Genomic DNA, 26,777 nt, shown 5'->3' with positions numbered 1-26,777 from the left:
CGATTGCTCCAGCATCATTCGCAAGACGGAAAGAGGACATATGTCAACTCAGACTCTTATCGGTTGACCTTCGCCGGTTCTACCTAACTATCTTCTCTTTGACGAGGTTCGTCCACCTGTTCGCCTTTTTGTGCTGCGGGTCATAAACCGTACTAAGGTTCGCTGTGGGAGATGTGGCGGAAATCATGTGCATGACTCCTGTGGAAAAGATGTTGAAAAGTGTCTCTACTGTGAGGGACATATCTCACGTATAAACAGCGGGAGGAGAAACTGGAGCCTTTCCTTCAGGGATGCTCTAGGAAATCTTTTGCAGAAATGCTAAAGATAACTACGTCACCGGTCTCTACAAACGTATGTACTAACTTGTCTACCTTTGACTATAGACATCCCGAGCAAAGTCGAACATCAAAATTACAACAAGTAGAAACCATATTTTGATAATAGCATCAAATTGAAATCTTATTTTGCTATCAGTTTTAGATTTTTTAAATATCACTTCAAATTTTGATCTCGTTTTGCTATCCTAGTTTGTTAGAAGAATTTTCTATGTTTATATTTCTTTGGTGAAACATCAAAGTGAATACATATTTTGTTATCAAAAAAATTTTCAACATCTCAATGAGCTTTCAATTTACTCTCACTGATAGCAGAATTAGTTTTCTGTTTGATGTCATAGGATAATTTTGCTGCTCTCCATTTTGATCTTTTAACCGTCAAAACGACCAAAAAGACAACAACCTGAGTAATCATTTGCCGAACATCACAACATCAAGTTTAGTTTTCAATTTGTTGTCAGACTCTGCTCGGGATGCGACTTTGATGAACCCCAGTAGGGAACATCGGGTCGAAACAAATGGCTTACTGTCAGATACACAATTTGGGTTCCGCAAAGGCAAAGGAACGAACGATTGTGCGCTCAACAGAATTTGAAATGGCCTATGCTAGCAAAGAGAAGATCGCATCAGTTTGCTTGTATATAAAGGGGGCTTTTCATTCAGTTTCCAACAAAAATTTTTCTGAGAAGCTTCATCAGCATGGTCTTTCACCGACTCTAAACAACCTTTTGCTCAATTTGTTGTCTGAAAAACACATGCATTTTCGTATGGTCATTTATCCAAATCACGAGTTAGTTATACTGGTCTTCTCTAGTGCTTATGTCTTAGCCCCCTTCTTTACAACTTTTACGTGAATGACATTGACCAATGTCTTGTCAATTTATACACGCTAAAGCAGCTTGCAGATGACGGTGTGGTCTCTAATACAGGTCCTAAAGCTGTCGATTTGCAAGGACCATTGCAAGATACCTTGGACAATTTTTCTGCTTGGGCCCTCCAGCTGGGCATCGAATTCTTTGTGGAGAAAACATAGCTAGTCGTATTTTCGTTCAACTACAGCTTCAATTAATGGGTCAAAATATGGTTCAGTTTTTAACTTTCAAATATCTTGGGGTATGGTTCCCCGATCAGAAACACATAACAGAAATATTTCAAAACTATATCTCGCATTGTTACTTGTTATAAATTTCTGTTATTTTAACTACTAACGAGGCCTAATTTATAACACAATATGTTACAAAAATTTTGTTCTGTTATAATCTTGTTATTTCATTCTGATCGGGTCGTCACTAAAGTACCTGGGGATGCCACATTATGTATCTAAAACAGAAAATAAATTTTCTTCGTGCAACAACCGGCCCACCCAGGAGATCTGATCAGGCTGTACCAAACAATGATATTGTGGGAGATGGAGTACGGTTGTTTCTGTTTTCGATCCGCTGCGAACATACATTTCATCAAATTGGAGCGAATCCAGTATAAAGAAAATAAGATTATCGCTGGTTGAATTTTCCAGTTTTCAACTGCAACTAGAATAACTATAAAGATATGCGTTCCTTCTCCTTCACTTTTTCGGATATCCTCCCTTTCCTCTCATCAGTCTACGTGGTTTAAGGAAGACCACATTATTGTAGCATTTTAGAGACGGTGATGAAAGCGGCGAATGAAATTTGATAGTTCAAATGCTTTTGCATATTTTCACCAAACACCATTCATTAACAAACACCTAGTATAATATCCACGTACGCGGTGGCACAAGGTACATTTACGGACAAAACAATAAGACCACTGTGGCATTGACATTTTTTGTAACCTCCACGTTATGATTAATATGATGTCATATTACGGCTCAGGAGTGTTTCTTTTGGGACGGAGTTGGCCTAATTTACCGGATCAAAAGCAAAAGTTATAAAAGTTTTCCTGTAAATTTTTTTTCGTCCCACTGCGGGGAGACTTAACCAAGGCCTGGGAAGACTTAACCAGAAGAACTTTGAAAAATCTGGACAAAAAATAATGGCATGAAACATGCTTGAATCATATTTTTCCATATTATCAAGATGGTACTAGTAAAAATACAAAACAGTTGCATTTCAAAACTTTTGATTTTTTTATTGCATTTCCTTTCAGGGATTAACTGTATTACATGTTCACACGTCACAAAATCAGCCATATAATTGCTAGCTTTGTTTACTAGCACCATAATGATATAGAGTGGTGTTTAGGGTGGGATTATTTTTGCGTCATTAACATGAACAGCAGATACCACAGAATAGTAAATATTAGAAATTTCGTACCTTTCTTCAGTTTCTTGTCACTTGCTCAAAGTTCCCCATAAAATCTTGGTCAGACCTCCCCAATATTAGTTCTCGCGCTCAATGTCGTGCAAATTTTAATAACTATTCCAATATTCCGATTCATGTTATATTTTTTTACTACTGCATAGTGAATAGCATGATATATGAGAACTTAAAAAAATTACTCATGTAGATGCAAAGTTTGATAAAACTAACATCATTCAACGAACATTTATTAATCACATGAGTAAAGTAATGAGTATGAGTAAAGCATTTTTTATTTCAAACTTTTAAAATTACCTACGGGATCGAAACAAGTATACACATATTTCATTGAAATTTTACAAAAGTTCAAATCTTTTAATTTCAATGTAAAGACGCTGGATATGTTCTATTTTCATATTCTTTTTTTCGAAAGTTATAATAAATTAATTGATTTGCGTGGAACTAACTCGATATTCAAAGGAAAGAAAATATATAAAATTACTGATGTTTCATTTTGTGTAAAGCGGTTTTATTCTTTTGTTCGACACTGTATGTACTTACATCCGCATCGACTGTGTTCCGAATCGCTTGCTGGGGTACCGTCTGGACATGGTGCTCGTTAGTGATGTATCCCGATGGCCGAGGTTATCGCCGCGACGTCTGCGGGCGCTTGACGATCCTTCGCACAGCAGGTATCTGGTGAAAGTGTGAAGAGCAGTAAATAAATGCAATTAGTGGGAATTTAATTCTTGAATGGGTTCTGCTAAGAGGATTCCAATAGATTACACAGTGTAATCGATGCGAGAACTGAACATGGATGCCCTGTTAAGAGCAGTGTACCAAAGGTGGTATCAACGAACTTTCATTACATATTTAATTTTTTCTATCAAATCTAGTTATCGTGTATAATCAAGGATATCAAACTAAGTTTTCAGGCATCCGCTGCAGCTGGATGAAACTGAGCATATCTGGAACACATGTATTGGAAACATGACTCACCTGTTAAAGTGCTTCCGGAAGGCACCGCTTACGCAATACAGTGCAACGGGATTGGCACAGCTGTTGGCAAATGACAGGCAAAACCCCACGATGCGTAATACATGCCAAAACTGATTATATTCCTCCTGGGAATTTGGGCTGAAATGAGGATAAATTGTACGTTTATATATTTATGATCAATTGAGTTTTTCGGTGATTGGACACATGGATGTCAGTCGTAATAAACTTTTCTGGAAAATGTATACTGTCATGCAAGATGTGGAAAAGGGCAACGCGAAATTGATTGGTTTCTTGTTAATAGAAAAACACGGCAAATAAAAAAAAACAGGGTTATTTACAAAACACGACCACGGTTACATTGAAAATGTCTAGCGAATACCATGCACGAGATTCGAGTTCTAGGTTATGCACGAGATTCGAATTCTAGATTATAAATAATTTCCCGATGCTCTGTAATATTTTCATAAATTGTTGTTTGTTTTGACCATTACAAATAAAAGATCGTTTGACCTGAAATACAGGAATCTGGAAAAATGTACGGTAGAATGTAAACAAAATGAATGAAAACAATTTCACAATGCTACGCATTTTGATTCAACATACGTGTCGATTATTTTTAGCTAAAGAATGCAAGAAATTTTTTTGGAAGGAATTAAAATGTTGGTTGAAAATCTCACCTATATAGGAAAGTGGCAGGATCCAGAGAAACACTCAAATCAGCATTAGACAACATTAGTACGAAAAATCTTACAGGCTACATCTAATCAAAGGTAAAGCGAAAAACCTGTTTTAATCCACCTAGCGGTGTAATTGTGCCTTTCTCAATTATGAGCACTAGGATTTCATGGTTGGTTATGTTCATTATAAACTTTCTAATGTACAAATTACATTTTCATTATACATGGCATAGTTGTGAATATACAAGAAAAAAATCAATATTCAATTTCTAAAATGTTGTAAAAGAAAAAAGACCAAATCGAAAATTTGAACCATCAGTAACAGTTCCGCACCATGTGTAGGAAGGATCTTTTATGCCCAAAAGGTCTAAACGCCAAAACGTATTCATAATTTTTTTCGGAACAGCCAGGGAATTATTACATTGAATGTGGCATCGAAAATACAAATTTGATTTCTGAAATTTTGTGAGATCATGCTCTTTGAAAATAAAATTTTAGTTCTGGCTTATATGGGAATTTCATATGTGACCGGACGGTTCAATCTATAGTTCCGGAACCATATAACCGATCCGTATGAAATATCATAGACGTCTATGAGAAGAACTGCAAATGCAATTTGTTTGACACACATTCCAGCGAAATTTTGACTTTTTTGCATTCATCGCGGTATCGGTTTCAATCGGAATTTTCTATGTGACCGCATACCACAACCCGTAACTCCGGAACCATAAGTCGGGTCGGAATTAAATTTAATAGCGGTTTACGTTGTTGTGAAAACTTTTTTTTATTTCGATTATAGAGGTTTTAACCTTAAGGTCATTCGCCTCTTCGGATTAGAAAAATCTCTTATGAAAAAATTCTAACCCTATGTGCGGGGACTCGAACCCAGGTGCGCCCATATTGTGAAAACTTCCATTTGAAACAGAAGTTGGTCCAAATGGTCTAGCCATTTCCAAGAAACCGATGTAATTGTTATGTTAAATTTGGGTACTTTCCCCGAGCCTCCGGTACCGTCGATGGTGGCCAATGTAGCCAAGGAGACTTTGAATGACTGTTCGTGACTTAGAACTACAAATCCAAGCAGTTGTGTTCACATTTTTGGAAATTTTCACCTTTATTCATTCGCAGTATCCGTTCAAATTTGGTTTTTCTGCATGATCGTACTTATCACCCTGTACTTCAGGAACTAGACGTTGGATCCACACAAAATTTCATAGCAGCCGATGAAAGCGTTGTAGCTTTCATTTAAGACTAAGTTTGTGAAAATCGGCTCAGAAAATTCCGAGAATGTTTCAATACACACTACATACATGACATACATATATACATACATACATACATACATACATACATACATACATACATACATACATACATACATACATACATACATACATACATACATACATACATACATACATACATACATACATACATACATACATACATACATACATACATACATACATACATACATACATACATACATACATACATACATACATACATACATACATACATACATACATACATACATACATACATACATACATACATACATACATACATACATACATACATACATACATACATACATACATACATACATACATACATACATACATACATACATACATACATACATACATACATACATACATACATACATACATACATACATACATACATACATACATACATACATACATACATACATACATACATACATACATACATACATACATACATACATACATACATACATACATACATACATACATACATACATACATACATACATACATACATACATACATACATACATACATACATACATACATACATACATACATACATACAAAGGGGGCAGCAGGGACAGGAAGGACAGGAGTCTAGGGGCCTAACGAACCCCCCCCCCACAGCCCTACTGCGAGTTGGGGAGTTTTGCTAGGATATGGTGGGGCTAAGATTGGGCTCTTCTGAACCTCTAAAAAATGCCATAACTCCGAAAGCAGCTCCGACGAAGCGAGTCTGTGCCGCTTCTGCTAAGATCCTAAGATTCCAATAATCTAAGATCTGGGCAATAAAAGCACTCTAGCCCAACCGGAGTGCCAACCGGCACATCAGGATCGACGCCAGTAACATCTTGATTATGGTATACTGGCCATGGCGAACGGCAACGGACAGGACACGGATGACGAAAAGGATGGCGACTTAGGGCTGACAGACGTGCTGTTCTACTCCCTGAGTAAGGAAGGATGACACCGACTTGAAATGGCGAGTGGGCTAACAGCATGGCTGCCTCCGTTCCAACAAAACCCTGGCAGGTCTCCGGGTACGTTCGAATCTCGCCATCATTTGGTTGGTGGTACTAGATTCGGTTGAAGCATTCCCGATTTACGCCGATCCGGCTCTGAACACTACTCCCCATGAGAGATGGTGTCAACCCTTGCATGACCTCACTGCTGCTTTTCGGCAGCATAGATAATCATGGGATCACGAGAGGCGACTATGTGCAGCGAGTGGAGATAGCGGCCCGGAGTTGGGACCCAATAAAATAAAATGGAGAAACAACAAGCAACCGATATAAATGGAGCAGGCACGGCAAATCCGTTTGCCAGAGGTGGGTTGGTGAGGTCACCACCACCAATAGTAGCTGAAGTCACCCAGCAAGAGCAGGAGGAGGGGAAGCCGAAGCAACAGCAACAGCAGCAACAAAAACAGCCGGAGCAGAGCGGAAGGAGCTACACCCCACAAACGCCAAAGGTAGTGGTAGCGAGGCACTTGGTGGAGGAGCTCCACAAGTTCGTGGACATGAGAAACAATGTCCACAAAGACATTAAGGAGATGGTCATCAAAATCCGGAAGGCGCTACTGTCTGCCGTGAAAGAGTACGATACGGCAACGCAGAGGGCAGATTCAGCTGAGCGAGCATCCGCGTCGGCTAAGGCTACTATCCTCCTAGCCCCTCCGAAACAGGGTAAGGAGAGGCAGATTGGAGTGGAGAACACGCCAGTTCCCATAACTCCAAAGAGGACAAGATCCTCACCAGGAGAAGAAAGACCAGGCGGGTCAAAGAGGCAGACGCTCGAGGATGCTGTTGCTGCCGAAGAAAAGGACGCCACCTTACAGGGTGAAAGCTGGAGCACCGTTGTAGGTCGGAAGGAGAAACGCGGGAAACAGCAAAAAAAGAAGGAGGAGCGAAAAGGGGAGCAGAAGAGGAAATCAGAACCCTCGGCTCGTCAGAAGGCGCCTAAGGGAGAAGCCGTGCTCGTCAAAGCAAATGACGAGACTACGTACGCAGCACTGCTCAAAAAGGTCAGAGAGGACCCGGAGCTGAAAGATTTGGGGGAAAACGTGTTAAGAGTCAGGCGTACCCAAAAAAATGAGATGCTCCTCGAGCTTAAGAAGAATACTACGACTAGTAGCTCTGCCTTGCAGGAGACTATAACTAAATCAATGGGCGGAAAGGCAGAAGTTAAAGCCTTAAGCCCGGAGATGGTAATCGTGTGCAAAGACCTCGACGAAATAACGACGGAAGACGAGCTGAGAGGTGCTATGAAGCAGCAGTGCAAACTGGGCGAGGTGCACATGACGATCCGGTTAAGGAAGGGATACGGAGGAACGCAGATAGCGATGATACGTTTACCGGTAACCGCTGCAGACAAGGCACTGGAGGTAGGTAAGGTTACAGTTGGATGGTCGAGATGCCTACTGAGAGCCGCCCCACGAGTAAACAAACAAGCAGAGAAATGCTTCAAATGTTTAGGCTTTGGACATTTAGCAGGGGCTTGCAAAGGCCCGGACAGATCCGGGATGTGCTGGAAATGCGGAGAAACGGGCCATCTTGCGAGAGACTGCACGCAGAGGCCGAAGTGCTTGCTTTGCACCCCAGCGGAAGGGAACGACCATCAGACGGGTGGCTTTAAATGCCCAGCGTACAAGAAGGCGACTGCAGGCCAACGGTGATGGAGATGACCCAGATAAACCTGAATCACTGTGATACCGCACAGCAACTGTTGTGGCAGTCTACGACAGAAACTATGTGCGATGTCGCTTTGATCGCAGAGCCTTATCAAGTCCCCCCTAATAACGGTAACTGGGTGGCGGATAGATCAGGAACCGCAGCGATACAAGTAATGGGAAGATTCCCTATCCAAGAAGTGGTAGAACGTTCCTATGAGGGTTTCGTGATAGCCAAAATCAACGGCATCTTCGTATGTAGCTGTTACGCTCCCCCAAGGTGGACAGTAGAGCAGTTCAGCCTAATGCTGGAGCAGTTAACCGAGCAGTTGATCGATCGGAAGCCGGTAGTCATTGGTGGTGACTTCAACGCCTGGGCTGTGGAATGGGGCAGTAGAGTAACCAACACAAGAGGGTGTATCCTGCAGGAAGCTCTAGCGAAGTTAGACGTACGATTGTGCAATGAAGGCTCTGTTAGTACATTTCGGAGAGACGGGAGGGAGTCCATCATAGACGTCACATTCTGTAGTCCCTCATTGACGGCGAACATGAATTGGAGAGTATGCGAAACGTATACGCATAGTGACCACCAGGAGATTCGCTACCGTATCGGCCAACGGAACCCCGCGGCAGTACAGAGAAGGGTGACCGGCGAACGAAAGTGGAAGACGAAAGCCTTCAACAAAGACCTCTTTGTTGAGGCACTTCGGCCGAACGGCGGGACCGAGAACGTGGATGCGGCTGACCTAACAAGAAGGATTGTGGCGGCTTGTGACGCCACAATGCCGCGAAAACTGGAACCACGCAACAAACGGCGTCCAGCTTACTGGTGGAACGAGACGCTTAGTACGTTACGCGCTGCTTGTCTCAGAGCCAGAAGGCGGGCCCAAAGAGCAAGGTCGGAACCAGATAGAGAAGAGCATAAGGCATCGTTTCGGGAAGCTAGGGCCGCTCTAAAACGGGAGATCAGACTTAGCAAGTCAGAGTGCCACAAGGAGCTATGCCGAGAAGTAGACGCCAATCCCTGGGGTGACGCATACCGAGTCGTGATGGCGAAAATGAAGGGTCCAACGACGCCAGTCGAAATGTGTCCGAGCAAGCTGAAGATAATCGTCGAGGGTCTTTTCCCGAAGCACGATCCAACTATATGGCCACCGTCACCGCACGGCGAGGAAGAAGGAACAAACATGGATCGGCAAGTGACTAACGACGAGCTAGTAGAAGCATCGAAGCGCCTAAAACCAAAGAAAGCCCCTGGTCCGGATGGAATACCAAACGTGTGAAAGCTGCGATCCTGGCATATCCGGACATGTTCAGGATAGTGATGCAGAAGTGCCTAAATGAAGGCAACTTCCCCGAAATGTGGAAGGTCCAGAAGCTGGTGTTGCTGCCGAAGCCAGGGAAGCCACCTGGCGACCCGACCTCGTACAGACCCATATGCCTGCTGGATACACTCGGAAAACTCCTGGAAAGGATCATTCTTAACAGGTTGACGAAATTCACGGAAGGTGAGCGCGGAGTGTCCAAGATGCAGTTTGGTTTCCGCAAAGGAGCATCGACAGTGGATGCAATTCGGATAGTGCTCGAGAGTGCCGAGAAGTCATCTAAACAGAAGCGAAGAGGAGATCGATACTGCGCTGTGGTCACGATAGATGTGAAGAACGCGTTCAACAGTGCCAGCTGGGAAGCCATCGCTGCAGCGCTGCATAGAATGAGGGTTCCCGACTATCTGTGCAAGATCCTGAAGAGCTACTTTCAGAGCAGAGTGCTACTGTACGAGACGAGCGAAGGACAGAAGTCATTGCGTGTCACAGCGGGCGTTCCTCAGGGCTCCATTCTCGGTCCAACCCTTTGGAACGGGATGTACGATGGGGTGTTAACGCTGCAGCTGCCTAGGAAAGTGAAAATCGTAGGTTTCGCGGACGACGTGTCACTAACGGTGATGGGTGAGACACTTGAAGAAGTGGAGGTGTCGGTGACGGAGACAATAGACGCGATCGAGAGCTGGATGAACGGGGTTAAGCTGCAAATAGCTCGCCACAAGACGGAGGTGTTGTTGGTCAGTAACTGCAGATCGGTCCAACGGATGCAGATCGACGTCGGAGGGCACGTGATTGCATCGAAACGTGCATTGAAGCAATTGGGAGTTATAATCGACGACCGGTTGAGCTTCAACAACCACGTTGATTACGCCTGTGGAAAGTCGGCGAAGGCAACGAACGCAATAGCGAGAATCATGCCAAACGTCGGCGGTCCGAGAAGCAGCACGAGACGTCTGCTATCTACTGTTTCGTCATCGATACTCCGATATGGGGTTCCTGCCTGGAGTGCTGCGCTGAAAACCAAGCGGAACCGTGAATAGCTTAACAGGACATTCCGACTGATGGCCGTACGAGTCGCGAGTGCCTACAGAACAATATCGTCGGAGGCAGTATGCGTTATCGCCGGGATGATCCCCATCTGCATTACCCTGGCGGAGGACGTGGAATGCTATCAGCGGAGAAATGCACGTAACGCTAGGAGACAGGTTCGAGCGGACTCGTTGGCTAAATGGCAACAGGAGTGGGACAACGCGGAGAAAGGAAGGTGGACCCACCGACTCATCCCAAATGTATCGGCCTGGGTACATAGGAAGCATGGAGAGGTGAACTTCCATTTGACGCAGTTTTTGTCCGGGCACGGATGCTTCCGGAAGTACTTGCATCGGTTTGGACATGCTTCGTCACCCCTTTGCCCGGGTTGTGCGACCGTGCAGGAGACACCGGAACACGTGGTCTTCGAATGCCCTAGATTCGAAGAAGTTCGTAGGGGTATACCTGGTATGACAGCGGACAATATCGTCGAAGAGATGTGCCGTGACGAACATACCTGGGACGCTGTCAACAGAGTGGTCTCGAGCATACTCTCCGAGTTGCAGAGGAAGTGGCGTAGAGACCAACAAGAAACCGCAAATCGGGTTTCGAGAGAAATTCCGCCGCCGGGGAACTCTCCAACTGTGTAGACTAGGTCCACCGCCGGGGACCAGTTGAGTAGTGCGTGATGTAGCACCGAGTTGGGTCGTCGGGGCGCCTGGGAACCGGACGTCAAGCTTCACCGGAATCGCTGAACCGACCTCGACATCCTTCCGGGTAGCTCGTGAGTAGGCTATATCCACCGCCGGGGATTGGACCGAGTAGACCGCGTCGCAGAGCTAGCAGTGGGTCGTTGGGGCGCCGGTGAACCGGAAGTTACGCTCCAACCGGAATCGCCGGATAGACCTCAGCACCTACTGTATGGCCCGTTGAGTAGGCTAGATCCACCGCCGGGGACTAGATCGAGTAGATCGGGCGAAACGGAACGAGACGAAGCCAAAGAGCTCATGAAATTGTGGTGCTAAAACAAAAGAAGAATCGGTACCGGGGGAGCCTCCTTCGCCGGGGAACTCTCCGTCGGCGTAAGCTAGATCCACCGCCGGGGACTAGACTGAGTAGACCGCGACGAAATACCACCAGTCGCAGGTCGTCGGGGCACCAGCGAACCGGACGCTCTGCTCCACCGGAATCGCCGAACTGACCTCGACATCTGGTTGGTTGGCTCGGTTTCGGGAGAACTTCTCTCGCCGGGGAATTCTCCGTCGGAGTAGGCTAGGTCCATCGTCGGGGACTAGACCGAGTAGTTCGCGAACAAGTCTGGTGCTCAAAGAGTAAACGGCGTTGAATGGTGCGAGAAGGGAGTTGCGGTGCTAACCGGCACAAGCGAGCCGCAGGGCTCAGTGAATTAGACAGTCAGAAGTTTGCCGCTCAGACTGTACTCGTAGGGGAGGAGTACTAAGCCTCGACTCACAGCCAGCTTTCCGACTGCCATGCAGAGCTTGCCAGTCTGTGTGGATGGTAGAGAATTGGTGGTGTGTAGAGGAGTGGGGCTGTAACCCTACGGAAGAAACGAACTAGGAAGTAGTTGAATTAGAGTGCGTGCTATGCACATAAAAACCCCTCCCCGAAGTAATGCCGTAAGGTAGTGCCGGGGAGGAATCAGGTTCTGGGCAAGAGCAGTGGTTTTTAGCGGGTCGGGTGATGGCAGCCCAAACCCGTTCCCTGACAATGGGGTTTTTGTACATTTTTCCTCACTCAGGGTTTTTCTGAAAATTTTTTTACTGCTCTCAAAAAAAAAAAAAAAAAAAAAAAAAAATACATACATACATACATACATACATACATACATACATACATACATACATACATACATACGAGAGACTGCACGCAGATGCCGAAGTGCTTGCTTTGCACCCCAGCGGAAGGAAACGACCATCAGACGGGTGGCTTTAAATGCCCAGCGTACAAGAAGGCGACTGCAGGCCAACGGTGATGGAGATGACCCAGATAAACCTGAATCACTGTGATACCGCACAGCAACTGTTGTGGCAGTCTACGACAGAAACTATGTGCGATGTCGCTTTGATCGCAGAGCCTTATCAAGTCCCCCCTAATAACGGTAACTGGGTGGCGGATAGATCAGGAACCGCAGCGATACAAGTAATGGGAAGATTCCCTATCCAAGAAGTGGTAGAACGTTCCTATGAGGGTTTCGTGATAGCCAAAATCAACGGCATCTTCGTATGTAGCTGTTACGCTCCCCCAAGGTGGACAGTAGAGCAGTTCAGCATAATGCTGGAGCAGTTAACCGAGCAGTTGATCGATCGGAAGCCGGTAGTCATTGGTGGTGACTTCAACGCCTGGGCTGTGGAATGGGGCAGTAGAGTAACCAACACAAGAGGGTGTATCCTGCAGGAAGCTCTAGCGAAGTTAGACGTACGATTGTGCAATGAAGGCTCTATTAGTACATTTCGGAGAGACGGGAGGGAGTCCATCATAGACGTCACATTCTGTAGTCCCTCATTGACGGCGAACATGGATTGGAGAGTATGCGAAACGTATACGCATAGTGACCACCAGGAGATTCGCTACCGTATCGGCCAACGGAACCCCGCGGCAGTACAGAGAAGGGTGACCGGCGAACGAAAGTGGAAGACGAAAGCCTTCAAAAAAGACCTCTTTGTTGAGGCACTTCGGCCGAACGGCGGGATCGAGAACGTGGATGCGGCTGACCTAACAAGAAGGATTGTGGCGGCTTGTGACGCCACAATGCCGCGAAAACTGGAACCACGCAACAAACGGCGTCCAGCTTACTGGTGGAACGAGACGCTTAGTACGTTACGCGCTGCTTGTCTCAGAGCCAGAAGGCGGGCCCAAAGAGCAAGGTCGGAACCAGATAGAGAAGAGCATAAGGCATCGTTTCGGGAAGCTAGGGCCGCTCTAAAACGGGAGATCAGACTTAGCAAGTCAGAGTGCCACAAGGAGCTATGCCGAGAAGTAGACGCCAATCCCTGGGGTGACGCATACCGAGTCGTGATGGCGAAAATGAAGGGTCCGACGACGCCAGCCGAAATGTGTCCGAGCAAGCTGAAGATAATCGTCGAGGGTCTTTTCCCGAAGCACGACCCAACTATATGGCCACCGTCACCGCACGGCGAGGAAGAAGGAACAAACATGGATCGGCAAGTGACTAACGACGAGCTAGTAGAAGCATCGACGCGCCTAAAACCAAAGAAAGCCCCTGGTCCGGATGGAATACCAAACGTGGTACTGAAAGCTGCGATCCTGGCATATCCGGACATGTTCAGGATAGTGATGCAGAAGTGCCTAAATGAAGGCAACTTCCCCGAAATGTGGAAGGTCCAGAAGCTGGTGTTGCTGCCGAAGCCAGGGAATCCACCTGGCGACCCGACCTCGTACAGACCCATATGCCTGCTGGATACACTCGGAAAACTCCTGGAAAGGATCATTCTTAACAGGTTGACGAAATTCACGGAAGGTGAGCGCGGACTGTCCAAGATGCAGTTTGGTTTCCGCAAAGGAGCATCGACAGTGGATGCAATTCGGATAGTGCTCGAGAGTGCCGAGAAGTCATCTAAACAGAAGCGAAGAGGAGATCGATACTGCGCTGTGGTCACGATAGATGTGAAGAACGCGTTCAACAGTGCCAGCTGGGAAGCCATCGCTGCAGCGCTGCATAGAATGAGGGTTCCCGACTATCTGTGCCAGATCCTGAAGAGCTACTTTCAGAGCAGAGTGCTACTGTACGAGACGAGCGAAGGACAGTAGTCATTGCGCGTCACAGCGGGCGTTCCTCAGGGATCCATTCTCGGTCCAACCCTTTGGAACGGGATGTACGATGGGGTGTTAACGCTGCAGCTGCCTAGGAAAGTGAAAATCGTAGGTTTCGCGGACGACGTGTCACTAACGGTGATGGGTGAGACACTTGAAGAAGTGGAGGTGTCGGTGACGGAGACAATAGACGCGATCGAGAGCTGGATGAACGGGGTCAAGCTGCAAATAGCTCACCACAAGACGGAGGTGTTGTTGGTCAGTAACTGCAGATCGGTCCAACGGATGCAGATCGACGTCGGAGGGCACGTGATTGCATCGAAACGTGCATTGAAGCAATTGGGAGTTATAATCGACGACCGGTTGAGCTTCAACAACCACGTTGATTACGCCTGTGAAAAGTCGGCGAAGGCAACGAACGAATAGCGAGAATCATGCCAAACGTCGGCGGTCCGAGAAGCAGCACGAGACGTCTGCTATCTACTGTTTCGTCATCGATACTCCGATATGGGGTTCCTGCCTGGAGTGCTGCGCTGAAAACCAACCGGAACCGTGAAAAGCTAAACAGGACATTCCGACTGATGGCCGTACGAGTCGCGAGTGCCTACAGAACAATATCGTCGGAGGCAGTATGCGTTATCGCCGGGATGATCCCCATCTGCATTACCCTGGCGGAGGACGTGGAATGCTATCAGCGGAGAAATGCACGTAACGCTAGGAGACAGGTTCGAGCGGACTCGTTGGCTAAATGGCAACAGGAGTGGGACAACGCGGAGAAAGGAAGGTGGACCCACCGACTCATCCCAAATGTATCTGCCTGGGTACATAGCAAGCATGGAGAGGTGAACTTCCATTTGACGCAGTTTTTGTCCGGGCACGGATGCTTCCGGAAGTACTTGCATCGGTTTGGCCATGCTTCGTCACCCCTTTGCCCGGAGTGTGCGACCGTGCAGGAGACACCGGAACACGCGGTCTTCGAATGCCCTAGATTCGAAGAAGTTCGTAGGGGTATACCTGGTATGACAGCGGACAATATCGTCGAAGAGATGTGCCGTGACGAACATACCTGGGACGCTGTCAACAGAGTGGTCTCGAGCATACTCTCCGAGTTGCAGAGGCAGTGGCGTAGAGACCAACAAGAAACCGCAAATCGGGTTTCGAGAGAAATTCCGCCGCCGGGGAACTCTCCAACTGTGTAGACTAGGTCCACCGCCGGGGACCAGTTGAGTAGTGCGTGATGTAGCACCGAGTTGGGTCGTCGGGGCGCCTGGGAACCGAACGTCAAGCTTCACCGGAATCGCTGAACCGACCTCGACATCCTTCCGGGTAGCTCGTGAGTAGGCTATATCCACCGCCGGGGATTGGACCGAGTAGACCGCGTCGCAGAGCTAGCAGTGAGTCGCTGGGGCGCCGGTGAACCGGAAGTTACGCTCCAACCGGAATCGCCGGATAGACCTCAGCACCTACTGTATGGCCCGTTGAGTAGGCTAGATCCACCGCCGGGGACTAGATCGAGTAGATCGGGCGAAACGGAACGAGACGAAGCCAAAGAGCTCATGAAATTGTGGTGCTAAAACAAAAGAAGAATCGGTACCGGGGGAGCCTCCTTCGCCGGGGAACTCTCCGTCGGCGTAAGCTAGATCCACCGCCGGGGACTAGACTGAGTAGACCGCGACGAAATACCACCAGTCGCAGGTCGTCGGGGCACCAGCGAACCGGACGCTCTGCTCCACCGGAATCGCCGAACTGACCTCGACATCTGGTTGGTTGGCTCGGTTTCGGGAGAACTTCTCTCGCCGGGGAATTCTCCGTCGGAGTAGGCTAGGTCCATCGTCGGGGACTAGACCGAGTAGTTCGCGAACAAGTCTGGTGCTCAAAGAGTAAACGGCGTTGAATGGTGCGAGAAGGGAGTTGCGGTGCTAACCGGCACAAGCGAGCCGCAGGGCTCGGTGAAATAGACAGTCAGAAGTTTGCCGCTCAGACTGTACTCGTAGGGGAGGAGTACTAAGCCTCGACTCACAGCCAGCTTCCCAACTGCCATGCAGAGCTTGCCAGTCTGTGTGGATGGTAGAGAATTGGTGGTGTGTAGAGGAGTGGGGCTGTCACCCTACGGAAGAAACGAACTAGTAAGCAGTTGAATTAGAGTGCGTGCTATGCACATAAAAACCCCTCCACGAAGTAATGCCGTAAGGTAGTGCCGGGGAGGAATCAGGTTCCGGGCAAGAGCAGTGGTTTTTAGCGGGTCGGGTGATGGCAGCCCAAACCCGTTCCCTGACAATGGGGTTTTTGTACATTTTTCCTCACTCAGGGTTTTTCTGAAAATTTTTTTACAGCTCTCAAAAAAAAAAAACATACATACATACATACATACATACATACATACATACATACATACATACATACATACATACATACATACCTACATACATACATACATACATACCTACATACATACATACATACATACATACATACATACATACATACATACATACATACATACATACATACATACATACATACATACATACATACATACATACATACATACATACATACATACATACATACATACATACATACATACATACATACATACATACATACATACATACATACATACATACATACATACATACATACATACATACATACATACATACATACATACATACATACATACATACATACATACATACATACATACATACATACATACATACATACATACATACATACATACATACATACATACATACATACATACAGAGTCCGACGACGCCAGCCGAAATGTGTCCGAGCAAGCTGAAGATAATCGTCGAGGGTCTTTTCCCGAAGCACGATCCAACTATATGGCCACCGACACCGTACGGCGAAGAAGAAGGAACAAGCACGGATCGGCAAGTGACTGAAAGCCCCTGGTCCGGATGGAATACCAAATGTGGTACTGAAAGCTGCGATCCTCGCAACGACGAAATTCACGGAAGGTGAGCGCGGACTGTCCAAGATGCAGTTCGGTTTCCGCAAAGGAGCATCGACAGTGGATGCAATTCGGATAGTGCACGAGAGTGCTGAGAAGTCATCTAAACAGAAGCGAAAGGAGATTGATACTGCGCTGTGGTCACGATAGATGTGAAGAACGCGTTCAACGGTGCCAGCTGGGAAGCCATCGCTGCAGCGTTGCATAGAATGAGGGTTCCCGACTATCTATGCCAGATCCTGAAAAGCTACTTTCAGAGCAAAGTGCTGCTGTACGAGACGAGCGAAGGACAGAAGTCATTGCGTGTCACAGCGGGCGTTTCTCAGGGCTCCATTCTCGGTCCAACCCTTTGAAACGGGATGTACGATGGGGTCTTAACGCTGCAGCTGCCTAGGAAAGTGAAAATCGTAGGTTTCGCGGATGACGTGTCACTAACGGTGATGGGTGAGACACTCTAAGAAGTGGAGGTGTCGGTGATGGAGACAATAGACGCGATCGAGAGCTGGATGAACGGGGTCAAGCTGCAAATAGCTCACCACAAGACGGAGGTGTTGTTGGTCAGCAACTGCAGATCGGTGCAACGGATGCAGATCGACGTCGGAGGGCACGTGATTGCATCGAAACATGCATTGAAGCAATTGGGAGTTATAATCGACGATCGGTTGAGCTTCAACAACCACGTTGATTACGCCTGTGAAAAGTCGGCGAAGGCAACGAACGCAATAGCGAAAATCATGCCAAACGTCGGCGGTCCGAGAAGCAGCACGAGACGTCTGCTATCTACTGTTTCGTCATCGATACTCCGATATGGGGTTCCTGCCTGGAGAGCTGCGCTGAAAACCAAGCGGAACCGTGAAAAGCTAAACAGGACATTCCGACTGATGGTCGTACGAGTCGCGAGTGCCCACAGAACAATATCGTCGGAGGCAGTATGCGTTATCGCCGGGATGATCCCCATCTGCATTACCCTGCGGAAGACGTGGAATGCTATCAGCGGAGAAATGCACGTAACTGGTTCGAGCGGACTCGTTGGCTAAATGGCAACAGGAGTGGGACAACGCGGAGAAAGGAAGGTGGACCCACCGACTCATCCCAAATGTATCTGCCTGGATACATAGGAAGCATGGAGAGGTGAACTTCCATTTGACGCAGTTTTTGTCCGGGCACGGATGCTTCCGGAAGTACTTGCATCGGTTTGGACATGCTTCGTCACCCCTTTGCCCGGAGTGTGCGACTGTGCAGGAGACACCGGAACACGTGGTCTTCGAATGCCATAGATTCGAAGAAGTTCATAGGGGTATACCTGGTATGACAGTGGACAATATCGTCGAAGAGATGTGCCGTGACGAACATACCTGGGACGCTGTCAACAGAGTGGTCTCGAGCATACTCTCCGAGCTACAGAGGAAGTGGCGAAGAGACCAGCAAGAAGCAAATCGGGTTTCGAGAGAAATTCCGCCGCCGGGGAACTCTCCAACTGTGTAGACTAGGTCCACCGCCGGGGACCAGTTTAGTAGTACGTGACGTAGCACCGAGTTGGGTCGTCGGGGCGCCTGGGAACCGGACGTCAAGCTTCACCGGAATCGCTGAACCGACCTCGACATCCTACCGGGTAGCTCGTGAGTAGGCTAGATCCACCGCCGGGGATTAGACCGAGTAGACCGCGTCGCAGAGCTAGCAGTGGGTCGTTGGGGCGCTGCTGAACCGGAAGTTACGCTCCAACCGGAATCGCCGGATAGACCTCAGTACCTACTGTATGGCCCGTTGAGTAGGCTAGATCCACCGCCGGGTAGATCGGGACGACGCGGAGAGCTAAATGGCTCACAAAAACGAACATCGGAATCAGGAGAAATCTACCGCTCGGTTGCAGGAGAATAGGCTAGATCCATTGTTGGGGACTAGACTGAGTAGTTCGCGAACAAGTGAGGGCGGGAGCTTAATGGCTCATCGGGAAAGTAGAGCGAAACGGAACAAGAGGAAGCCAAAGGGCTCAAGAAATTGTGGTGCTAAAACAAAAGAAGAATCGGTATCGGGAGAGCCTCATTCGCCGGGGAACTCTCCGTCGGCGTAAGCTAGATCCGCCGCAGGGGACTAGACTGAGTAGACCGCGATGAAATACCACCAGTCGCAGGTCGTCGGGGCATCAGCGAACCGGACGTCCTGCTCCACTGGAATCGCCGAACTGACCTCGACATCTGGTTGGTTGGCTCAGTTTCGGGAGAACTTCTCTCGCCGGGGAATTCTCCGTCGGAGTAGGCTAGGTCCATCGTCGGGGACTAGACCGAGTAGTTCGCAAACAAGTCTGGTGCTCAATGAGTAAACGGGGCTGAATGGTGCGAGAAGGCAGTTGCGGTGCTAACTGGCACAAGGGAGCCGAAGGGCTCGGTGAATTAGACAGTCTGAAGTTTGCCGCCCAGACTCTACTCGTAGGGGAGGAGTACTAAGCCTCGACTCACAGCCAGCTTTCCGACTGCCATGCAGAACTTGCCAGTCTGTGTGGATGGTAGAGAATTGGTGGTGTGTAGAGGAGTGGGGCTGTAACCCTGCGGAAGAAACGAACTAGTAAGTAGTTGAATTAGAGTGTGTGCTATGCACATAAAACCCCCCCGAAGTAATGCCGTAAGGTAGTGCCGGGGAGGAATCAGGTTCTGGGCAAGAGCAGTGGTTTTTAGCGGGTCGGGTGATGGCAGCCCAAACCCGTTCCCTGAGACATTGGGGTTTTTGTACATTTTTCCTCACTCAGGGTTTTCCTGAAATTTTTTTTACTGCTCTCTAAAAAAACATACATACATACATACATACATACATACATACATGCATACACACATACATAAATACGACATACATACACACAGTTTTTTCTCGATCTCGATGAACTGAGTCGAAAGGTATGTGAACTCGGCCCCTCCAGGCCTCGGTTAGAAAGTCGGTTTTCGAAGCATTAGCTTAACCTTTCTATATGAGAAAGGCAAAAAGTTATTCTGAAAAATTAGGGTGAACGTATAAATATGGGATACATTGTATTTTCCCATAGTAACAATGTCAAAAACTTCAAGCAAGGCGGAGGTCCAAAATTGCATCTGAGCTTACATTGATATTTGTCACAATAGTAGGCCTTTGAGATTTCAAATATGAGTGTTTTTTGCAATGCCCTAATGCGGGTGCGAGGGTTGCCAGGGGAGGGGTTGATGAAAAGTGGAGGTGTAAGGGTAAGTGCTACACCCATCTGCATATTATACCTTCCATTTGAGACTTGTTTTGAGAAAAACGGTTCGGTCATCTCCGAGTAATCGATGCGCAATTGTTGGTCACACACTTACACACAGACATACACTTGTTTCCCGAACTCGACGAAATGAGTCGAGTGGTATAAGAGTGTCGGCCAACAGTTTCAAGAAATTTTTAACTAACTTTAATAATTTTTGCATTATTTATACATATATTGATTATACCGGTTTATAGGAATTTTGTATGTGGCCGCATACTTCAACCCGTAACACAGGAACCAGAACTCCGATCCAAAGGAAATTTAATAGCATTGAATAGGGATGTTAATTACTTTCCCGAAGCTTAATTAAGTAAATTAATTACTTTCCCGAAGCTTCCGGTTCCGCCGAACGTGTCCAATGTGGCCAACGTGGATTTGATTGGGCATCAGTGAGATGATACTATAAATCCAAACATTTTCAAACACATTTTATGAAGTTTTGCATCTTTTAGATACCATGCTGATTCTGATTTATATGGGAATTTCATGCGTGACCCTGTAACTCCGGAACCGGAAGTCGGAATTAAATGAAATTCAATAGCAGCCTATGGAAACGTTGTACCTTTCATTTGAGACTAAGTTTGAAGAAATCGGTTCAGTCATCTCCGAGTAACCGATGTGCATATTTTTGGTAACATACATACATACACACGCACACACACACATACGCACACACGCACGGACATGGTATATGACAGACGGCCCTCCAGGCCGGAATTAGATTTGCAATGTTCAAAGTGATTGCATAACCTTTCTATAGGAGAAAGGCAAAAAGATAGATGAAATTTGTTAGCAGTTTGGATATGCGGAACATTGAAGTCGTGAACATCGCAACCAAAAATTTATATTCCGTAAGTAGAACCTACGTCGGAGAGGAATTCATTAAGTGCTAACTCTGAAATATAACCCTTAACAGGTGATAGTAGCACAAAAATAACGCTTGGTCAGATCGTACGGAGTCGGATTGTTCAAGTTTAAGGTTAGGACAAACGTGGCGTGAGTTTGTTCGCCCTGAAAATGAACATTTCGATCCAAATTGTAGCTCTAAACAGAGTAATATCCTACCTGCCCAATTGTTGGTAACAAGAAGGATTATGTATTGAACCAATGTAAGCATTATAAGTTTTATTAAGCATTTCATTAATAAAGCTCCACAGCTTTTAGCTGACTCATGCTGAAAAGCCGCTTAATTCAATCCGCCCAACAATAGGCGTAGGTTTCGCATTTCTGTAAAGGGTCGCTTAGAGCGTCGCTTCAATTTATCCATGCGCTGTTAGTACGCAGGACATATGGAGAGGTTATGTAAACTTCCCCCACAGTAGAGACACTTTTCGACATCTTTTATCCCATTTTTATTAACGACCTTTTGAGTCCATTTTTTAACTGTTCAAACGGCATTTAATTTGCAAGGAACTGGAAGGTGAAGCATATATTTTTCAATATTCAATAATCAAAATCAAGGGAGAGCAAGGAGTTGAAGGAAGAAAGTTTAGAGAAGCGTGGAATAGGGTCATATGAGCAAGCTTAGAGATTCCCGGTGACTTTAACCTTTTGTTTGCTATCGCAGGAGTCAGATTTTGGAATTGGAAATACGAATCACCTGAGTCTGCGGCATGTCCGGACGAGCGTAAAGTAACTTTGTACTTCATGCTGTCGGAACCGACTACGACATCCCTGCCACAGGAATCATCCATACGATTCCCTCAGCATTTCCCATAACAAACCTTATTGTTGTAATGGGATGCTGTGCCCTAATTGTTTGCAAATAGTGCAATCCATTATCGGTAGCACGAAAAGGTCAACAGGTAGACGAACCATGTCAAAGAGGAGATAGTTAGGTAGAGCAGACCCGCTGGAGGTCACCCGATAAGAGTCTGAGTTAACATGGCCTCTTCCCGTCAGCTGTGACTGATGCTTCTTCGTAAAAGGGTAGTAGCCAGCAATACTATTTGCTTATTTCAAACTGTTTCGTTCGAACCTTATCAGGACGATTTTTCGATTTTTCAGTCATGGCCAAATACCGTTCTCTCAGAACCTTATAAATCTGCAGTAGGTTTAAAAAAAATTGTCTTTGGCTCGGAAAAAGATCACGACAGGTCCGGTTGAGGACCACGGGTATTACTTCAGTCGGGGAGTCGATTTTATTTCGACATCCATCTCACCTTTAGGCGAATCATTTTTGTACGGGCCTGTTACTCAGCGCACTATAGTACGAAAGACAAGAATGAGGAATGTAACATAATAGCGGTACTTAACTTCTTGGGCTATGACGTATCGAAGCGGTACCATTTGTGCTCGGTACGGCCTCCCTGGGCAGCTCTCGCTGCGGCTGCATTTGCTGTTCGTTTGCTGGGTCGGCGATCTGACTATTATTTTTGCTATCTTTCATATTATCTACGACCGTAAGTAGTTGCCTCTATACGATCCCATGTTCACCTTTGCAAGCAGTGCGGTAGTATGTGAGTGTTGACGCAGTCCTTCATGCCATGGTTGTCTTCATTAAAGATATTGTTGGCAACTATGATTAAAGCAATTGAAGAATGTTTGATGGAAACTGCAAATAAAGTTGTTATATAGCTTGATATTCAAATTGGTTGATCTGGCGTTGATGCCTAGAATAGCTAGCATTCCTGCCACGGATATTGTGCCATTTGATTCGTACATTTTCAGAGATGTTGATTTTTTTTTGTTTGCTTTGTCATCTGACGTCTAAGACCGGGTTCGATCCATCTCGAGATGTTGATTTTATTGAGGCCATTCAGATAAATGAGATTGATGTCACCGGTTATTTAGAAGCGGGGTAGGAAGAACACCATCGCACCGCAATGGAAATGCTTGATTTGGCAATTGGAAACGTTGAAGATGTCACCCGACACCAACACAATCTGCTTCTTCCGTTTATCGTGCGACAACGTTATTAGAGCTATATAACCCTTCTGTCAAAAATTCCCGTACTATTTCAGCAAGTAACTTTTTAGTGTTACATGAGGTCAAAAGCGGGTGTCAGCCAATGCACAGCACGGTGCTTATTTCTCTAGAAGTTCTCTCTACTTTGAGACTACTAATCAAACGCGTCAAGGCCACACCATCCCAATCTTCGGCAAGCGAGCCAATGTACCACTATCTGATTATGAGGACGTGAACCTCTGTAGGATTTTCCCGAAGCTTCTGTCAACAGAATTGACCGCGAAAACATGCAGTGAATACTATCGGTCAGTATATTTGAAGTGTACCAATAAGTGCATCAGCCTTTCCAGGTGCAAACATTATGGTTCTAATGAGGAATTATGTACTTATTTTTATTAACGTGATTTCAAAACATGTGAGCAAAAAACAAAAGGATGCCGGAAACCGATCACTTCTCTCTAGTTTATTAGAAGTTTACAGGATTTGTTACTATACCAAAAATAATTATAGTTGCAATACACGAAAACACAATCGATGTCGAAGCTTCTCAATTCGTGAATGTAGTTTATTATAACCTTCAAAAAACCCTTCTTGCTGACGCTTCTGACAGGCATCCACCAGCCGCGCAGTATGAACTCATTGTCTGGTCGTTATACTAATTGATATCGAAACAATTCGAAGTTGTTGCGCGTTGTTACTTCAGCCAAAGTATGAGAACCATGAAAGGAAGACTGTTATACTAAAATACAGTCCTTGACGCCGAATTGTCCTTGAAACTTTCTGTTCCGTTTTACGCCTTACAACACAGCATGCAGCAGCGTTTTACTCGTTCATTCCCACGAAAGAGCAATTTCTTTTTTTGACTGGAACGTGATTAAGTGTCACAACGTCAAATGAAGCTGGAGCTCTCTTGGGTAGTTTGGGCCACTAGTCAGCGGCACCCTGAAGTGCATTTTATTTCCACTCCGTTAGTCAGTTAGCTGGATTCATTATCATGAGAGCACATCATCCGGAAATACGACGGTACTCTGGCAGTTTCTGGAAACACTCGCGCAACTTTTGCAATAATTATTCAACTTGTCCGAAAGTGAACACTTTCGGTTTACAACGAAAGCAGGGCCATGCAGGAAGGGTTAATGGATGAAAATATGGTCAACAGCAAGGGAGTTACAAGCGGGCACAGCGGTACACCAGTTCAGAGGTAAAACTTACTTGTAATAAAACCACAACATGAAGAGATGCGACGGCAGGAAGCAGATCCCGAATATTACGACGAACGCCAACACGGTGATGGCAACTTTTCGTCTCGCTTTCACCTAAACAATGAGAAAAAAACGTTTGAGTGGGAGTTGCGGTACATGTTGGATAAAATTATTTTGTTATATGTGTGTCTCATGTGGCAATGGGGTGGTTCGCTACATTGCTGTTTTAATATTAGCTACGCCAGTGGGATGAATTGACGTAGCCTCTGGTAATTTGGTAGATTTTGGTTAAATTGCTGAACTGCGCAGCCCTGTAGTTATTCTCGAGAAGAACAATGAGGAATTCCACGAAGATCCGTCCGAAAATCTTTAAAATCGTGACCGATCATCTTAGATTCCAATGAAACTTTACACGTTTCACCGTCATGCAAGACTAAATATTTTCCACAGATAATAAGATTATTTTGACTCAAGAGCAACTTTTCAAAAGGGCGTAAACGTTTCTACGTGAATGAATTTCAATTTTTTTTTGTTCGATTACTGTATTTTATACAGCAAAACTATCTGAGAACAAGTTACAGGGAATGAATACTTCTGTCCGAAAAAAATATACACTGAATGAAAAAAATGTCATTTTTCAAAAAAACAAAAATTTATGATAAAAATTTAAATTGCGAAAAAACCCATTTTTTTAAATTTTTTATATTTTGTTACCAAAAACCTAAAGAGAAAAGAAACATTTTGAATGTGATTGCATGATGGAGAAAAAATCGGTAAAAAAGTTTTCCTAACAATAACTTCGTACATGTTTTTAAATTTCATACTAATAGCCATACAAAATTGTAATTCTATTACAGAATTCTAAGCACCATTTAAAATCAAAATGCATTTAACAAAAATCTTCCAAAATGCGATAGTTTTCGAGATATTTGAAATTTTGCTACTTCAATAACAATTAATTCTTGTAGTTATGCTCTTTTTTAAAGTTATTCGCGTTACCCCATCACAAAATATCAAAAATTTAATGTTTATCGTTTTAAAGACGTAAAAGCAACCTTTTTGGTGTATTTGGATCATGGAGAAGCTTTCAATAAAAAAGTTTTCCTAACAACAACTTTTGACATTTTTTTATAATTCTTACTATTTGCAGTAAAAAATACAATTTTCTTTTTGAATATCATTCTAAACGCCATTTTAAATCGAAATGCTCTTAACAAAAATTTTCTAAAATGTACTAGTTCTCGAGATATTTTAACTTTTATTTTAACAACACAATTATTTTGTTTTATTACGACCTTTTCATAAGTTAGTCGCGTTTCTCCATCAACAATAATAGGTTTTTCAAAAGGCCCGTAAACTTTCGTGCAACTTTCTCTTTGACATCAAGGCGATATTGTGAAACATTTTAAAGTTACATGAAAACAACCAACATATGATTCAGCTATATAGTTTAATCGACAGACCCTATGGTTGAAATATATTTTGGTTACTTTCATGTAACTTTCAAATGGTTTACAATATCGCCTTGATATCAAAGAGAAAGTTGCACGAAAGTTTACGGGCCTTTTGAAAAACCTATTATTGTTGATGGAGAAACGCGACTAACTTATGAAAAGGTCGTAATAAAACAAAATAATTGTGTTGTTAAAATAAAAGTTAAAATATCTCGAGAACTAGTACATTTTAGAAAATTTTTGTTAAGAGCATTTCGATTTAAAATGGCGTTTAGAATGATATTCAAAAATAAAATTGTATTTTTGACTGCAAATAGTACGAATTATAAAAAAATGTCAAAAGTTGTTGTTAGGAAAACTTTTTTATTGAAAGCTTCTCCATGATCCAAATACACCAAAAAGGTTGCTTTTACGTCTTTAAAACGATAAACATTAAATTTTTGACATTTTTTGATGGGGTAACGCGAATAACTTTTAAAAAGAGCATAACTACAAGAATTAATTGTTATTGAAGTAGCAAAATTTCAAATATCTCGAAAACTGTCGCATTTTGGAAGATTTTTGTTAAAT

At 45.0% G+C, this 26,777-nt stretch overlaps 1 protein-coding gene across 2 annotated transcripts in view; it reads right to left on the bottom strand.

Annotated features, from left to right (window-relative positions):
- The window catches only part of LOC131693013 (neuropeptide CCHamide-1 receptor), a 202,008-nt gene that overhangs the window by 2,152 nt on the left and 173,079 nt on the right, over nt 1–26,777 (bottom strand). For both annotated transcript variants that reach the window (XM_058980459.1, XM_058980460.1), the window contains exons 6-8: nt 24,764–24,867; nt 3,614–3,751; nt 3,176–3,310 (exon numbers count right to left, since the gene is read on the bottom strand). In XM_058980459.1, the coding sequence (XP_058836442.1) occupies nt 3,176–3,310; nt 3,614–3,751; nt 24,764–24,867 (377 nt within the window). The remainder of the gene's footprint in view (nt 1–3,175; nt 3,311–3,613; nt 3,752–24,763; nt 24,868–26,777) is intronic.

The sequence above is a fragment of the Topomyia yanbarensis genome, chromosome 3 (assembly GCF_030247195.1).
Source record: "Topomyia yanbarensis strain Yona2022 chromosome 3, ASM3024719v1, whole genome shotgun sequence".
NCBI lineage: Eukaryota > Metazoa > Arthropoda > Insecta > Diptera > Culicidae > Topomyia > Topomyia yanbarensis.
Note: the sequence above shows the minus strand (reverse complement) of the source record. Positions and strands in the feature narration are given on the sequence as shown.